This window comes from Aphanomyces astaci (genome assembly GCF_000520075.1).
Source record: "Aphanomyces astaci strain APO3 unplaced genomic scaffold supercont1.36, whole genome shotgun sequence".
NCBI lineage: Eukaryota > Oomycota > Saprolegniomycetes > Saprolegniales > Verrucalvaceae > Aphanomyces > Aphanomyces astaci.
In genome coordinates, this window is record NW_009798299.1 from 182,585 (window position 1) to 200,407 (window position 17,823).

A 17,823-nucleotide genomic window follows, 5' to 3' on the forward strand; every position below is an offset into this window, starting at 1 on the left:
CCCACCATCCGTTCTGGCGTACAGTGCATGGACACTGACTTGCTCGTCTTACTGTTAAATGCTCCTGTCAGGTAAACACGTATTAGCAGGACATACTGGTAACGTTACTACTGAATCAGTACGGATCTCCGAACGTCAGACTCATATAGGATGTCCCCAAAGTAAATATGTGTCACTATCCCCACCCCATATATATACATTTCATTTCTAGAAAATAGCTCCGGTCGTGGATTCATATTATTATGGGCGTAAGCGTGGCGATGAGTTGTCGGTGGCGGCATGAAACACCTCAAGTAACGCGTGACGGCAGTCGTCCGGGCGTCCTTCGAGGGCTTGTTCCAGGGCATCGAGCACTTGGGTTTTCTTTCTGTGACTAGTACCCGAGTTTTGGTTGGTTGGGACTGTAGTCAGCGCCTCCAAGTCGGTAGGTGAAAAATACGTGAGCCCCAACGCTTGGAGCTTTTGCTGCGACACTGTTCCAGGAGTCGACGGCACGTCGATTCGTTTCTGGACTGGAGTCGAATCCGACGTAGGAAACAGGAGGTCATGTGCGACATCGTAAACACAAGCGCGCAGGCCGTCCAAACATCTGCGCAGGTCCACGTCAGCTTGAGTCGGCTCCACGACGATCGATGGGGCTATTGCGTCTAACTCGAAAATGTATTGTCCATGAAGGTCATAGTAAAAGCAATCAATCATATACTTTGTAGGTATGTAGGTACCTAGCTTTGACCAGTGGAGTTTAGCTTGGAGACGATCATGCTGTTTTTGTAATGCTAGTAGTTGGCCCTTAACCGCAGCGTCTTTGTGTTTGAGGGCCTCGACAAGCACTTGTTTCTGGTGCAGCCGTCGCTTCATCTCCTTCACCATCGCGGCGTTGGCATCCAACGGCTGTAGAGTAGCCCCTCCACCACCACCACCAGATTCGCCTGCTGATTGTGCCGCCACAGTCGAGTGCTCTTGGAGTAACTTGTCTTTGAGTTTGACTGCATGCAACAACGTCGCACATCGCGTGCGCAAATGCTCCTTGTCCGTTTTGAGGGTCACGACTTGGGCTTGCAGTTGCTGTGCGAGTTGATGGCATCGGGTATTGGCGTCCTACACATCGTCGCAATCATACATCCATGTATAGTACAACTCATTTATAGGCTTTCAAGTGTGGCATGTATACTACTACGTAGTACTACTGTACCGTTGTCGTCCCAGGTTGTTGCTGTGTTATGACTCGACTTGCACTGGGATGACTACTGGGGGCGACGACCCCCCCCACCACCACCACTGGTTTCACTTTGCGTTGATTTTTTTCTTCATCCAGGGCACGCTTTGCCTCTTCGAAACTCCGCTTCAAGTGGCTTACCAGCTCTTGTTTGCGCCGCAGACTGTCCTTCAACCGACTACTTTCGTCTCTCAGTCGACTGACCATGTGTTCCATATCGCTTCGATCCCGTGCGGACGCCCTGAGCTCGCTTTTTACTTGCACCAGCGCTTGCTTGGTGGCATCCACATCAGCTTGCAATATAGACATCTTTTTCCGCATCGTAAGGTGCGCGGCGCGAGCGGCGGTGGCATCCGAGTCACTCGACGCTTTGGCCTGTCGGAGCTCGGCCAGCGTCTCCTGTCATATGGTAAATTATTTTTATATCACGAGTTTTTAGAAAAATCAAAGTTGAGCATATTACACCACGACCCGCCGACAATGATCAGTGCAATCGTCGTCACAGGTCGACCAAACAAACCATCATTCCGAGGAGTCTAGTGACGATCACACATTCACTCTCGCACTAACTTATCTACCTGTACCTACCTCGTGACTGCATTGCGCGAGCTGCAACGTCTGAACGTCCAGTTGCCACTTTTTGGCCTGCAAATACCACGTACACATGTGGTGTTGGTTGTCAGGTGCGTTTTCGTCCTCTGTCGGCAGAGATCGGTGGCATTCCATCGATTTGATTGGCGGCTGCAAGTTGGTGAGACTGTTCTGCTGGACTCGTGGAGGGCATGCACACACACACAACGTCGTCGCATACACATTCTCGAGTGGATTTGCGGGGGCAATGATGTTGGTCGCCGCACACTGTTGTTCCCACAAGTCGGTTAGGATACTCACCCAATCGTCGATACTGACGGGAGGGGATACCGCCATAGTGGCAGGGTGAAGCGCTCGCGCGGCCAACGCTATCGCACACGACGCCCGGGACTCCAGCGCTTCTTGGACGTTGTCTTGGGCTGCGACGACGGCCGCCAAGTCGTCGACTTGCCGTTCAAGTCGTGCAATATGGTCTCGACCGACGCGACTGGTTTGCATTTCAAGCGCTATATCTTGCGCCAACGACTTGTTTTGGGCTTGCAGATCCTGTAGCTGGTGAAGAAGCTGCTTGTGTATTAGTGGCTGGTCGGGTATGGTTGAACCGACGTCATCGAGGCCGCCGCTTTGATGCTTGGATGGGTGGTGGGAGATGGATTCTACACCAAACTGCGGCTCAGCGTAGCCAACAGTTGGGACTGGGCTTGAGAGGGGGGGAATGTGTGGTGCTGCTGCTATTGCGTGTCTTGACAGTGCTAGGCCATGTAGATCGTCTGTGGTGGTTCCAGTGGTCTTGACCTGTGGTCGTGGAGTGGGGGGAGGTGATGCCATGATGTTGGTGGACGAAGTGGTTTCTTCAGCGGCCTGGACCACCAGTGCAGCGTGATGCACAAGTTGTTGTTTGTCGAGCTGCAGTTGAGTCACTTTGGCTTGCCACGTGGCAACGACGGTCGCGTGTTCATGTGCTTGCACGGCCAGAGCTCGTTGGTGCTGCATGTCGATGGCTCGCACAGTTTCAGAGCTTCGCTGCAGTGATTGCAGCAACGTCATGGCTTCAGTCTCGGACGCATGGAGCTGGCGCTGGCTCTCGGCCAGCTCTTCCTACGACAGCCCATCATCAGCAGTGGACATTTACGTCGCCAACGCACACATCACAAGAATCAAAGCAGCACATCGTCACAGCTACGAGGCGTCGTTTGGTTTTGAACGGCACTGTGTGTACTTATACAATTTCGTACTTGCAGGGTTTGTACTTGACTCTCATACGCTTGAATGCGAACTCCATGGTCAGTTTGAGATTGCTGCCATTGCAATGTCAGTGCGTCGAGTTGACGACGGAGATGGGCTGATTCATCAAGGGGTTCTTGATGTGCCACGGCTACTGGAGGTGCTAGCGACGGACGACTGTACGTGCTGTTCGTTGGTGCGGCGATGGCTGGCGTAGCATTCTGGATGGTTTGGGTCGCCGCAGGGTGGGGCACCAGGTCGAGACCAACACTTGCCGCGCGAACAATGGATGACGTCGTCTACATGCAGCGTTAGTTGTGGTGGGTAATGTCAGCTATTCTAAAGCTCAAGACAAAGTACATTACGACAAGGCACGCAGTGTGACTGTTATGGCCAGCAAATAACTGGTATATGGCCACTGCGACGTGGTTACACGAACCACTACCAGCAGATATAACCATCACAGGATCCAATCTTGTGTCTGTACCTTGTTGGAAGCAAAGTGTCGTTGGAGCTTGTCGGTGTCAAGCGTAGACACAGCCTGTTGCTGCGTCGGCTTTGGTTCCATTTCCTCCACGTGATGTAGCTGCTGCTCGTCCAAGTCGGTGTAGGAACTTGCATTCTCCGAGCACGGATACGTGACGCCGCCTTGTTGGTGTGATGTGGTATGGTCGATGACGGGCATCCCATGTTGTGTATTGGCCGTGGCGACATCAAGTTTCAGATCCGACACCTGGTGTTCCAATGCACGCAACTGGCCATCTATGTGAAGCGCAACGTCATCGTGATCGAGTGATGCCCTGGCCGCAACACTGTTGTTGTGGGTGATGGCATGCTCGAGGTCCCACAATGCCTGCTCCAGCTGCTCCATGAGCACCATCTTCTCTTCGTTGAGCTCTTCGATGGCATCGTCCTTGCTCTGCAGTAGCTCCAAGATCAACTTGCTTGCCGATTCGTCCATTCGGGGCGTTCCCAATCTTCGACGAATGTCCGGATACACCAGACAAATTAACCGGACCATTTTGCTAATTCTGGACCCAGTTTTCATTTGACACATGAGCGGTGAGTCTCCAACGAATAAGGAGAAGGAGCGCATCAGCAAACCGGCCCATGCCGCGTGCACGCAAGTCCTCGCCATGCTACTTGGTCACGAGACCCTCCAGAGTCCATCTTTGTCGACGGCGGCACGATCTGCCTTGCTGGACGGAACCTACGCCAACATCGACGCGGTCGAGCCCGCCGATTTGAAGGCCAAGTTGACGCGCAAGACCATGGGCCTCGACGTAGTCCAGAAGCTTTTGGGCAGCAAGCCATCTCGTTGTCGGTTCAAGACATGCGAGCGGTTCTCCAAGGATGTTCGCCTGGTGTTCCAGAACATCCTGTTGTACCAGAGTTACCTCAAGGACCACGCGCCGAAAGTGTACGATCCCACGCTGTTTGAAACGTCCCAGCGTCTCTTGCAGGTACAAATAATCGCCTCGATATACCATGATATACGTCTGGCCAACATCAGAAAACTCCACGATTGGTCGCGAACCCAAACACTCAAGGATGCGGCTGCGATAGGGGTTCGAAATGATGTATGCCGGGGAACTGGCACGCCACGTCACGACTTTGGCGGCACAGCCGTCTCCTTCTGTCTCCCCCGAGCCATCCCCTGCCGCTCCATCGTCGCACAAACCACCTTCGACCACGCTATCGCATCGGCCGTCGTCATCATCTTCGCTGTCGGACGACGACAAGGCCAAGTGCCATGGCATTGTCCAGCGCATCATGAAGTACAAGGAGATGGGGGTCGCCATGGCCGCTCCATTCTTCAACCCCGTCGACGTGGGCATGTACGTCGACTACAAGGTCAAGATCCCCCATCGGATGCATCTGTACGGCGTCCAGCAAAAGCTCTCGACCGGCGCGTACGCGTCCGCTGCGGCATTCGTGCAGGACATGCGGCTGATCTTTGCCAACTGCCTCGTGTACAACTCGGAAGTGATCTTAAGCGCCAAGATTCGCGAACATGCAGTCAAGTTGATGCACGTCCTCGAACAACTGGTGGAGCAAGCGTCGTTTGACCAGACTCCCAATGCGACGTGGACAGGAATGGCGCATACTGACCGGTGGAAGTGCCATCAAGTGCTTCAGGATGTGCTCGCTCATCGGAGCCCTGGCGGCATCGAGACTGCTCAATGGTTTAAGCATCCTATCGTGGTACAAATCTCGAATACTGGACATAGTTGTATATATATATATATATGTGGGTTTCCATGAGATAATGTACACATATATATTATATTGTGGATTCGGTGCAAATTTCCAGACCCTGTCGAATCGAATAATCTCACCGCGGAATCGAATCACGAATCATCGATGCGATTGGCTAATCCAATTTGAGTGGATTTGATTGGTTCTTACAGAAAGGACAAGTATATTCAACAGAATACTTCCAGCGTGATTCAATGTTGATTAGACAAACCACGCGAATTTTGGAAGTTTATAGCGAATTCAGAATATATATATTGTCCTTGTACTGAAATACATTTGGACTGTTGTGCTGAATTGTGTTTGAATTGGTCTGTACCAACTCTATATCGATCGATAGGTTGTTTGTTTCTTGTACTGAATTTTGTATGGAAAGAAATGTCCTAGATTGTGGTTGTCATCACACTATTTTCAATAACATAACTTTTGCCGATTCTTGTGTATATTTGATTGTGTCGGTCGATTCATTCTATATGTTGCTCCAGTGTAGAATAAACACAACCAACACTTACGCGGTTGTGTGTATGTGGGGGATAGTGATATATATATATATATATTAATTGTCCTTTTAAAATTTGGACTTTGGTACGGAACCGCCAACTCTATCGATCGATCATTTTTGTACTGAATTTTGTATGGAAAAAAAATGTCCTGTGGTGAGGCCAATCACATTGATTAAAGCCATATATTTGATGTTGAGGATGGTGGTTTTGTTCAATTCGATTGGCAATATTCTTCTGCCTATTCTTGTGTACATTTGGTTGTGTCGATTCAATTGGCATGCCGTTCCAGTATAGAATAAACACAACAATATGGAGCATCAAATTGGTCCAATGAAGGACAATATTATGTATATATTGTCGATTCCGAGTTGGAATGGGGTGCTTACTCTCAATCGAATGAGCAGAACCAAATCGACTGACGAATCAAAAGCCAGAACACTTTCAAGTGACCAATCAGAAGCGAGCCATTGTTTGAAGTGTGTGACTTCAATCAATCTGAATGGCTGGCTTCAACAAAATTACATACAAAATTCAGTACAAAAAATCGACCGATGGATTTGGTGAATCCGCACAATATCCAAAAAGTTGGCTGAAAGCACAATATATATATATATATATATATATTCATACCAATACTTGTCATATCGATAATTTATTCAAATTGACTTGATGTGTGTGTATATATAGACGTACTTTGCTTCGCCAGACCAAGCCCCGTTTAACTACTTCAAAGTGATCAAGCGGCCCATGGACATTGGCACAGTCACGGTAATATTCCCATTCTATTTTGTCAAATATGTTGATATTTTCCATAATGTTGGCTTGGACTCGAAAGACATTGGCTTTGGTTGGGTTGTCAAGACGATATATATATATATATATAAATGCGTTGAGTTTGTTTAGAATGTCCTACATCTTGCGTTGAGTATGCGTGGTATCTAACTATTGGAGTTTTTTTGATTTTGTCGCAAAGTTTTGATGATCTAATCACGTCTGAATAATTATTTTTTTGCGATCGACTGTATTTCTAATTTAAACGATCATTTCTTTATTTGAAGTAATGTTCTCTCTCTCGCTCTATCTCGCCTTATTTCTTGCGTTGATACGTGGTATACTTAACAATGGAACAACATATTTTTAGTCGTTGTGAACTTGGCGTGTCATGGATAATATATATCGTTTATTTTCCATCGACTGTATTTCTATTTTTTAAATAGAACCATCATACGTTTACTTGAAAAAATGTTCTAGCTCTCTCTCTGTCGCCATTTCTTTCCTTGTTCGAATCCATCAATTTTCACTCGGTGGAAATGTCTAGTCCCGATTGCACTTGGGCGAGTATGGTGACGTGGCAGCGTTCGTAGCCGATCTCCGGCTCGTGTTTGACAATTGCATCAAGTACTGGAAGGCCAGCGTGGACGGCCAGGTGTACTGTGACGCTGCGAAGACGCTGCTGGCGACCATGGAGTCGAGTGCAGTGAAAGTGTTTGGATCGGCCATGTCCGCATCCCTCTTCCCTGCAAAAACTGCAAGCCACGAGGTAAACAACATTGTCCGCGATGACTCTCATGTATGTGTCTATTCTTTGTATTTATAAATAGTTAATATTTAGAATGGAACATATTTTGTAAAAATTAAAAAAATGAAGTATATGATAGACTATAAATTTTTAGGGTTTCGGACTATGATGGCATTCATAATAGAATGAGTTGGAGGTTTCATTTATGCATGGTGTAATGATGCAGTTGTTAGGTTTTTCTGGAATGCCTCGCAGAATTCCTGATTTTTGATTGATAATAATCAAATATTTTAGTATTTTTATAAAAAAATAATATTAAAAAAATAGCTGTCTGTCTATCCGTTGTTTCTTTCAGCTCATGTCTCTAAGTGTGCCTGTTGTATTGAGTGTGTGATCTACTCCAAATGTCCCCCGTTGGCGTTTGTTGATTGGTTGAATCAACCGCCGAAGAATCGCCGGACCTTTGAAATTTCATATAAAACAAAGTTGACGAGGTACTACCATTGTGACTGCAATGTACTACAATCAATTTTCTTTTTAGCCAATCATCAAATTTCAACCTTTACATTCTAATCATACTCCCTTTGCCCGAGTAAATTTAGTTGGCGATTGAATCCATCCCCCAAAATAGGCTAATTTCACTGAAAAGCACACTATTTTCTTTAGAAACGAACGACTTCCGCCACTGCCACCACCACCACCGCTGCTGTACCTGCACAACCGTCGTCGACTGCGATCTCTCCAAAAGATATCAAGTCGTCGTCGAAAAAGAATGCAACTGACCTATCGAAACCCAGTACCTCTACCAGCGCCACCAGCACATCGTCGTCGTCGTCGTCGTCGTCGCGACGGGAGTTTGCCGACAAGGACAAGTGTCTCCAGATGCTCGAGACGCTCCGCCAACACAAGATGCGCGGCGCGATGGGCAAAGACATTCACACTGCGTACCCGTTCCTCCATGCCGTCGACATCACGCGGTATCCAGACTACGCCAAGATTGTCTCCGAGCCCATGGACTTCAACAAAATCGACGTACGGAAAGTACTTAGTTGGTGTACATACTTGATGGTGATTATGTGTGAATGGTGGAGATGTGAGTCGAGTGGTCTATATATCATGCCGTTGCACGATGTGATTCAATTTGAACGATTTAGTGTACGACTATTCCAATGGTAGAAGAATTGTTGGTTGGAGCTGCTTGGATTGAATGGTATATAAGTATGTGTATAGTTACGTTTTATATATGTCGTGGTGTAGACATATCATCGACAAATATATGGAAGTTGTCGAATGAATATATATATATATATATATATATTACTATTTTTGGATGGGTTTGGAGGACGAAAAAAACATGTATTGATTTTTATATCTTTGATTGGCCAAACAACTTGGTCGTCCCTACAATTTATATAATATTGTACTGAAGGTCCCAACCTGGAAAAGGATGTAAAGTCGACTGAACATAACCGACCAAGATATGTTGGTTTCCTTGCAAGGGTATATGGTTCTCAACTTGGTTTTCCGTAGAGCAAGATATATTTTTCGTTATCTGGTTGACAACTACCATATTTATGTACCTTTGCAAACGCAATTAAATTTGAACATTGGATTTAAAGCTAGCATATGCATACTATATTTAAGATTGTATTGACTTATATCGTTATATTTTTGTATATCATAGTGCAGATCAACGACACATACAGAAGAGTCGTGTTGATGATTGCGTTCTTGTTGCTTTAGCCAACATTTGGATTGGTGTTCTGATTTTGGCTAAATCCATCGATCGATTTGACTTGTCCTGCATTTTGTATGTAAATAATTGTGTAAAGCCGTTCCCACTCTTTCTGAGCGCACACACTTCATCCACGATTGCAAGAGTTTTTGATTGGCCAAATGTATATTGTTTTCTGGAATTTGATTGGTCAGTCGACTTGGTTAAACATACAAATCGAATTGACAACATGGTGATGTAGCGTAAACTCAAAAGCAACCGGTACACGAGTCTATCCGAGTTTTCCGCCGACGTGCACTTGATCTTTTCGAATTGCCTCAAGTACAATTCGGACCCGGTGGAAGGCGCGGACATTCGCACGATGGCCACAACCTTGCGCGATTGTTTTATCCAATTATATCAAAACCTGGTACATATATATATATAATATATATTTATGTTTATATATATATATATATATTATATATATATTATATATATATGTTTATATATATGTGTACTGTGTGTCTTGGGTTGTTTATAACAGAGACATTATATAAGGAGAGTGGTCAAGTCCCTGGAACCCCCGCCATCGCCGCCTCGTCTTCGTCCAAGAAGAATCGGTCGTCATCGGGTAATTTGCTGTGACTCTACAATATGGACGATGTATATGATATTTATTTAAATTTGATTCCAATACACACGTTGAAACATAAAACACATATTTATTAGTATTGTTTATTTCCGCTTTTTGGCCGTTTTCAATCATTTATTGTATACATTTTCCGTATGAATGGGGGATTTTCCCATTTGGAAGATATATATATATATATACTACACACGGATTGAAATGTTTTGAGTTTACAAAATTGCCGATCGATGTGTTTTGTACTGATAGTTGTATATAAAAATGGACCAGTTGAGATGCGAATCACACTATTTAGATGTATTGTGTGCTTTCCTGCACTCTAATTGGCCAAATTCTTTTCAGCACATTTGGTCCTTTCGTACGAAACACAACAACCCACCCTATCACTCTCTGCATTTCAACCCACCCTATCCCACTCCCTGCATTTCCAGCTGTATAAATATATTTATATACTGTTGGGGTCATATGAAGCTTTGTCGTATATATATATATGTGTCATGTGGATTGCATCATTGTGTGAATACATATTTAGGTCGCCGCGACACCCCGAGCGACAACAACAACGACGGTGACGACACGACGAAAAAGCGCAGTTCGAAAAAGGACAAAAAAGAGAAAAAGAAAAAAAAAGACAAAAAAAAAGACAAAAAGAAACACCACCACCACCGCGACAAACACTCTGTCGAAGCAGTCGCCACCGCGACAAACACTCTGTCCAGCCCGCCTATTCCCACGCCCAGCCCGCCTCTGCCTAATGTCGTCGTCGTGGCGCCGCCCACGTCTGCGACACCGTCGAAATCATCCTCAAAATTGTCTTCCAAAGTAAAGTTGGATCTGTCACCTTGGGAAGCGTCGTGCGAGCGGTTAGTGTCGCGTATCCTCAAGCTGGACTTTGTCACAGCCATGCATTTTGATGCGCCGCTCGTTCAAAAGTTCCCCGACCTGGCCAAAATTTACAAGTCGATTGTGGCGGAACCGATGGATCTGGGGACATTGCGCCACCTCCTCATCACGCACGCGATCGCCGACCCCGTTGAGTTTGTCCGGCTCGGGCGGCTGATCTGCGACAACGCCAAGACGTTCAACGCTGGACCGGACGCTGCGTCTGTGCGTGTGCGTGAGACTGCCGATCACCTGAGGTATGTATTGTCTAAAACGTTGATGTTTGGGCTATATATATATAAATACATTATATATATACCTCCTTATATATATACTGTACTGTATATACCTCCTTGTATATATATATACCTCCTTGTATATATATATACCTCCTTGTATATACATATTATATATATATAAGTCTGGACGTTTATGGTGCTTCTGCTGCTTTGCCCCATCCATCTACGATCGAGTTTTGTTGTTGGAGTCTGGTTTTTGGTATGTCAAAACGAATGTGTCGCCCCATACACACTCATTAAGTATCGGTGATGGAGGAATTTGATTGGCCACGTGATTCATGTTCGGGGTTTTGATTGGCCACGAACCAGTGTCTCCCGATTGGTGGGTGATTACGATTTTGAATCGAATGGATAATGTTAGTTTATTCGGAATTTGCACTTTTGGACAAAAGATGTATGATGGGTGACATGCTACAATATATATATATATATAAATTTTATGGATATGATTATAAAATCGACGTCAACATGTTTTGTTTTTTGGAGCGAGATGGTCGTCATACCATTCATCTCTCGTTTTTGATCCATGTTGAGAATATTCTATTTCAGTTACTTTTTTTATGTTATGATACTTTGGTATATCATCACTTGGATTATTACCAGAAAAAACATCAACAAAACCATGATTGACTTATTGTGCTTTCGAATGAAATTTCGTGTTGTGGTTTCTCGTTGGAATTTAAACCGATTTGATTGGCTACTTCAGATGAGCTCAACATTATTAACCAATCAAAACCACCTTCTCAATGAAAGTCAACCAATCAGATCGATTCGGTTTGGTCGGCGCAAAGATTCGATTGCACCCCGTCCCCAAATTTGTACTACTGTATCAAATCGACAATATCTTGAAAAATTCATTCTCTTCACACATTCGAATATTGTGCATCCGTATAAACAAACCCATCGAATGTATGTACATGAATGTAGGTGGTTATTCGATTCGCTGTGCGTGGAAATGAACGTGTTGCCCGACGCGGAGCCGCTGCGGCGCCAGTGGCGCACCGACCGCTTCTCGGCCGTCCAGACGCTCAAGTTTACCGAAAGCAAACCCAACAAAGAATGCGTTAAAGTGTTGAGGGCTCTTATGAGTCAAAAGCAAGTCAAAGACAGGTGGCCATTCATGGAACCGGCGGGTGTGTTGTTCAAGGACCTGCCTCCGACTTATTACGAGATTGTCAAGCAGCCCATGGATCTCAAAACGGTACGGATATATTAATTCTATATATATATATCATCATTCTATATATATATATATCATCATTCTAGATATATGTATATATATATATATATCATCATTCTATATATATGTATATATATATATATAGAATGATGATGATGATTTGGCATTGGACGAATTAAATTATTCTTTTTACGTGATCGTGTACACTTTATCCATTGAAAGACGTTTCTATAATTTGTGTGTGTGCACTCCAATTTTTTTTTCTGTGGCGGGTGGTTGAATGAACCGCCCAACAATCGTATATATATATATATATATATATTTATATATATATATTTATTTATTTATATTTATATATATATTTATATATATATATATATATATATATATAGGTCGGCGAGAAGCTCAACGCGCTCGTGTACAAATCGTACGGCGAATTTATTGGAGACATTCGACTCACGTTTGAAAACGCGATGCTGTACAACCAACTGGACAAGGCCAAGGACGAGTGGACCGTGTACAACGCTGCAAAACGACTCCATGAGCTCACGACCGAGTTGTGGGGCGACGTGACAATTGACATTGTAGAGCGTTTGCGGCGTCAGGTGATGGAGCACAAAGAAGCGAAAATTGAATCGGACAAGTCGCGAGCAGTGGAGAAGGCCCGGACGGCGACGGACGACGCCGCGCGGGTTAAAGACTACCACGCCAAGCTGGAACAGCAAAAGAAGGACGAGGCGGAGGCCGAGGTGCGCGCCGCCAACGAACGCGCGGCGGCGCGGGACAAGGCGGCCAAGGACGCGCGTTTGGCGCAGATGGACAAGCTGTCCAAGGCGGAGCGCAAGATTGAAGACAAGCGGCGGAAGCGGGAGGAAGAGCTGGCGCATGTTGAGCGGCGGAACCGCACGGCGGTGGTCGCGACCGAAGAAGCGTTGAAAGAGGCCGAGCTTCGCAGTCGCATGCGTGCCAAGGCGAGACAGAGAGACGAGGCCAAGAAGATGAGCCTGGTGTCAAATGGCGATGGCGACGGCCATGACAGTGAAAGCAAAGGCAAGCATGGAGCGATGCGGATGATGGCGATGATGCATCCCGTGGACAAGCCGCGCAAGCGCCGCGGCGGCGATGGCAGTGCCGACGGGGCGACGAAGTTTTGGAAACTCAAGCGGCGAAAGTTGAACGTCGCCAGCGTGTTTGTGCAATCGGCAGACGAAGTACAGGACCAACCGGAGTAATAACGTGTTAGCACCACATCGCAGGATGACAATCGATGGACCAATCAAAACCCACAATAACGTTACTACTCACGACATTATCACATGCCACGAGTGTACTATTGATAATACCTTGGCCAAAACAAATCATTGCGTTTGCTTTTAGGTATACTACGTAAAAGCAAACGCAAGTATTACACTATAAATACTGTAGAGAATATAATTAATTCACTACGGTACGAACCTACCTGATTTCACAAAAGAGTGAAATCAGGTCCTTATAATCATGGTAGTTAACGACTCTTGAAGGTAGTATAAAACAACATGTGTCAGGAATGATGATCATTTTTTCACTTGGTTTCCTCATAATTGTAACATTATTGCAATACTCACTGTCAAGTGAACTTACTTCGAGGATATTAATAATAATTTAACGTTATATTACTAATAATTACCCGTTTTGATCTGGGGGAGAAATCAGTACTATAAAGTTGTATAAAGTTTGCCAAGGATTCCTTGTCCCATATCGAGAATCAAGGGTTCGTTCATGGTTTACTTGGTTTTTAAATGGATTTGGTATCCGGATCATTTTCTACACGTGTTATTCCGATTCTGCTGCAGACACGTCCAATACGATGATGGAGCCTGTGAATTTGCCGCATCACAGCGGCGCTGGCATCTTCGTCACCGAGGACGATGGGGAAGGGGGTCTATATGCTGCCTCCAAGAGCACTACCCCCGCCACGACGACTAGTGGCAACAGCAGCAGTCCATGGCAGAAGCGGTCCTCGACGTTCCTCCCAACGACGTCATCGTTTGCGTCACGGCCGTCCCAATCATCCTCCACTAGCCTTGCGGGCTCGGCAGCGTCCTTGCCCGTCTTTCGACACTGCTCTGCACTGCCCGAGTACTTTTGGCGTGTGCTCGACTACCGGCAGATGGACTTGGAAGCGACATACTATCAAATGGTCACCCTGTGCATTTCGCCGACCAAAGTCTACAAGAGCGCGTATTACCGCAAACAAACCAAGAACCGATGGGCCCGCGACGACCCCGCATTTGCCGTCATCCAGGTACTCCAGTACCTACATTGGGCCTTCTTGCATGTTGCATGCACGGTCGTTCTCATGGGAGTCTTGTGCGGTTTCACAGGTGCTTTTCCTCGTGGTGGCGTCGTTGGCATGGACTGTAGCCTTCGAGAAGACATCGTCGCTGGCGTTCCTCTTGCTTTGCGACGTGCTGGTGGAATGGTTGATCCTTGGCCTTGTCACATCGACCTTGACGTGGTGGTGTGCCAACCAGTTCCTTCGCATTGGTCAAACGAGTACTACTACTACTAGTAGTACTAGCTCGAGCCGCCCGGCGACGTCGTTGGACACGTTCTTTGTGGCCCAAGCCGTGGAATGGCAATATGCGTTCGACATCCACTGCAACGCATTCTTCATCTTCTTTCTCGTTGTGCACGTGCTCCAGGTACGACGTTCGCTCACAACTACTACTACTAGTAGTAGTTGTAGTACTAGTAGCTCGCCATAGATGTGACATGGGGTGGTGGCTAGTTTGTGCTCTTGCCCTGGTTACTCTCTTCCGCTTTGGGGTCGCTTGTCCTAGCCAACACCCTGTACGCCATCGGTTGTGGCAGCTACGTATACATTACGTTCCTCGGGTATATGGGTACGTCCCATCCATCGTTGTTTGGGTGGTTGTCCTTATATGACGTGGCATCATGTGAGCATAGCTCTGCCGTTCTTGCACCACACGGAGCGGTTTCTGTATCCAATTGTGGCCATCGGAGGCTTGTACTTGTCGTCGGTGGTGCTTAAGCTTGTGTTTGGCGCAACGGTCAATGTTGCCCTGGTCTCGGCCACGTATTACTATGTTACATAACTACTGTACCTACAGTACTACTTAAGAATGTTCGCGATTTTGAGACGTTGGTTCTGTTTTTGATATGGGAATACGTACGATGAAATATCAAGAGCATATTCGCATCACAGATAGCATCAACAGGAGGTGAAATGTGCTTGAAACGAATATCCCTTTCAACCCTAAACGAAAGTCTTCTGAGGTAAGGAGGGCGTTGGGCTGAAGCTATGCCACGTTTCATGTAGTCGATGCCTCGTCGCCTATGTTGGCTTGTCAACACAGTTCCAACACCTAAAAAAGGCATATATGCCGTTATGACGTAACCGAAGTAGTACCTTGTGGGACCCACAAATACCCACTTGGTGTATTCATCCTCATCATGTACGTACATACTTCGTGTAGCATGCTGGGCCAACTACCGTAGCCATTTGAGTACAGTGGCATCATATGAACGACACCGCCCCAGTAGTTTGTAGATGGCCAAGTGGCTAACTGGTGTGGGTATGTATGTGTGACGTAGGGCTCGCCGACGTGCGGGGATGGACAACATCTTCACGGGGGAAACGTGTGAACAAGCGACGGAGAAGCACAACCTTCGCATGGACTACGCGGCGGTGTTGCAAGAACAGGTATGATCAATCAACCACCCATTCAACCAAGTAGTACAGGATGATGCAAAATGCATCAAACACCGATGACGTATACGCTGGAGGATAGATTCGACTGCAAAACGCAAAAAAGGAACAGCTCAAGCAGCAAAAGCTCGACGAGCAGCGCCTTGAGCGAGAAGAAATGGTACCTAGTGATCCCATGTATACACTAGCATATGGGGGCTAGCTACTACGTAGTACATATATCGTTGAAGCACTGTTACGCGCCAACAGTTCATTGACGCATTGTGCATAGGATCGCATGCGGGGAAACAACAACAACATGAAACAGCACCACCCCCAACTAGGGAACCAAGGACAGCAGCAGCCCCCTCCACCTTCGCCCGACAAGACCCAACCAACATCGCAGCCCCAGCGAAACAACCTCAGCCCTGTAAAGTCCCCTCCCCCTTCTGTCCACCCACCGACGACGACACATGGTAACCATGCATTTTCAACCTGGGATCGCCCCAATGTAACAACGCGGTATATGACGTGGCAGGCTCTCCTGCGACGTTTGTGCCACAGTACGAGTCGCCCATGCAGTCAGCGTTCAACAACGCCCCACTGTACACGGCCCCGATGATTCCGCAAATGAATAGTAACCCATGGCGACCCCCTGCGGCGACGCCAGAACTAGATGCGATTCAACGACTACGTCAAGAGGTGCATTATAGGTGGTTGTTCTACAGTGATGGCCTCATAGACTTGTTTATAGCTTGAAGATGCAAGAAAGCTGAGAACTATGGCGCAAAAGGTGAGCCTTCTTCTCCCTCATATGAGCCTACAACTTCCAATGGTCGGTATATGATGATGTGGTGTGTAGCAAGTGTACCAAAAGCCAAATTTCATGCTCGCGTCATCGACCCCATCGGTGACATCCAGTGCCTGGAAAGGGAACAGCGTCTACAGTGCTGTCAGTAGTTTCGTATACGAGCACTTGTTTTGGATGGTGTGACCTAGTCCTTGTAGACCAACGTGTCACCTCGAGACCAGACCATACCAAAGGACGTGTATCGCCGCCAGCATTCTAGACCGGCTACACCCGTGGCGGATGATATCGAGCAAGAGTTAGGGTATGTACGGTCGCATATAAACGACAAACGTGTTGCACTTTTGCAAGTAAAACTTGACTGTTGTCTGTGGGGGGATATATTATTTGTTGTAGAATGGACGCAGGAAACAACAATCAGTTGGAAAGTAGCAGCTCGTTTGTAGCGGTGACGATACCAGAGAAGCATGCCAAGGAACCGCGGGGAGGCGGCATGGAGTTGCAGGTACGGTGCGATAAGAGCCAGGAAGGCCACGAGGAAGGGCAAAGTACTACCATATGCTGCTGATGGTACGCAGGTTGAAAGCTGCTTTGTTCCCCTGGCGGCCACCGCGCACTACCACGCCCCGCTGTCACATCAAATCCAGCAAACACATGGCGGCGTTGGGGGAAAGCAATTGCATCCTGAAAGCCATCGAGAGCATTTCTTGTCCGGTGAAGCCTGCAAGACGAACCGAGGCATTATGCATTGCAGCAGTCTAGAAGACTCGATCGACGACATCGACGCCATTTTGCATGCGTTCCTTGCCAAGACCAGAGGGTAGCACTTTGCGCATGAGAGCAATAACCCGATGGTTGTCGACTTCATGAATGAGAACGCTCTTTGTATTATTGCTAACGCTGTGCGATAATTGAGGATGGAACTGTTTCCATCGAGTTGGCACAACCCACCGACGGTTGCGTTTGAATCGAATGCAAACACAAGCACACAACTTGTTCGCCACAAGATAGTGCTTGTGTTTGCATTCGATTGTCGCTGTAATTCCATTGTGATGTCCAGTTAATATGATATAGTATATGTGCGCTAGAGCGCAATGCACTGGATTGAAATGGCCATGTACATACGCCGCTCTCTCCCTTGAAGAATATGCCGTCCGCGGTATTATTATGGCACTCATTACTTTCTTTGCCATTGGTCCGAGTGTCGTTTGGGTGGTTCGGCCCCATTTAATCATCTAACAGTACAGCTACATATGTAGCCACACAACCTTGCACAGCCTCATTCCGGTGT

General features: G+C 46.6%; 3 protein-coding genes across 4 annotated transcripts; 2 read left to right on the plus strand and 1 right to left on the minus strand.

Annotated features, from left to right (window-relative positions):
* Positions 1 to 184: 184 nt before the first annotated feature.
* On the minus strand, positions 185 to 4,004 carry H257_11828 (hypothetical protein). The gene is made up of 6 exons (XM_009838863.1): positions 3,519 to 4,004; positions 3,043 to 3,330; positions 1,805 to 2,905; positions 1,193 to 1,615; positions 723 to 1,098; positions 185 to 647 (listed from the first exon to the last, which is right to left on the minus strand). The coding sequence occupies exons 1-6, from the start codon at positions 3,990 to 3,992 to the stop codon at positions 241 to 243; spliced, it is 3,069 nt and encodes a 1,022-aa protein (XP_009837165.1). The 5' UTR covers positions 3,993 to 4,004; the 3' UTR covers positions 185 to 240.
* An 81-nt stretch (positions 4,005 to 4,085) lies between these two features.
* On the plus strand, positions 4,086 to 13,388 carry H257_11829 (the record flags this gene model as incomplete). 2 transcript variants are annotated; one of them, XM_009838865.1, is made up of 10 exons in its annotated part: positions 4,086 to 4,494; positions 4,598 to 5,236; positions 6,478 to 6,558; positions 7,109 to 7,330; positions 7,976 to 8,341; positions 9,286 to 9,453; positions 9,585 to 9,657; positions 10,205 to 10,811; positions 11,781 to 12,054; positions 12,426 to 13,388. In XM_009838865.1, coding segments are annotated over 10 exons (3,679 nt in total), but the record flags the coding sequence as incomplete, so codon positions are not given. The 2 variants fall into 2 exon arrangements, with proteins under 2 accessions (XP_009837167.1, XP_009837166.1); XM_009838864.1 differs by lacking the exon at positions 12,426 to 13,388 and having other exon boundaries at positions 11,781 to 12,108.
* Positions 13,389 to 13,882: 494 nt separating this feature from the next.
* On the plus strand, positions 13,883 to 17,356 carry H257_11830 (hypothetical protein; the record flags this gene model as incomplete). Its single annotated transcript, XM_009838866.1, has 13 exons — positions 13,883 to 14,317; positions 14,397 to 14,717; positions 14,804 to 14,918; positions 14,983 to 15,112; positions 15,631 to 15,739; positions 15,828 to 15,905; positions 16,017 to 16,200; positions 16,263 to 16,426; positions 16,479 to 16,517; positions 16,587 to 16,676; positions 16,733 to 16,836; positions 16,929 to 17,037; positions 17,111 to 17,356. 13 exons carry the CDS (start codon positions 13,883 to 13,885, stop codon positions 17,354 to 17,356), a joined length of 2,124 nt encoding a protein of 707 aa, XP_009837168.1.
* Positions 17,357 to 17,823: the final 467 nt, after the last annotated feature.

Excerpts from the sequence above, each read along its gene's own strand:
- H257_11828 (XM_009838863.1), bottom strand. The coding sequence starts at position 3,992 with ATGGACGAATCGGCAAGCAAGTTGATCTTGGAGCTACTGCAGAGCAAG. Across the intron at positions 3,331-3,518 it reads GACACTTTGCTTCCAACAAG|ACGACGTCATCCATTGTTCG; the intron begins GTACAGACACAA and ends CGCTGCATGTAG. Across the intron at positions 1,616-1,804 it reads TCGCGCAATGCAGTCACGAG|GAGACGCTGGCCGAGCTCCG; the intron begins GTAGGTACAGGT and ends ACCATATGACAG.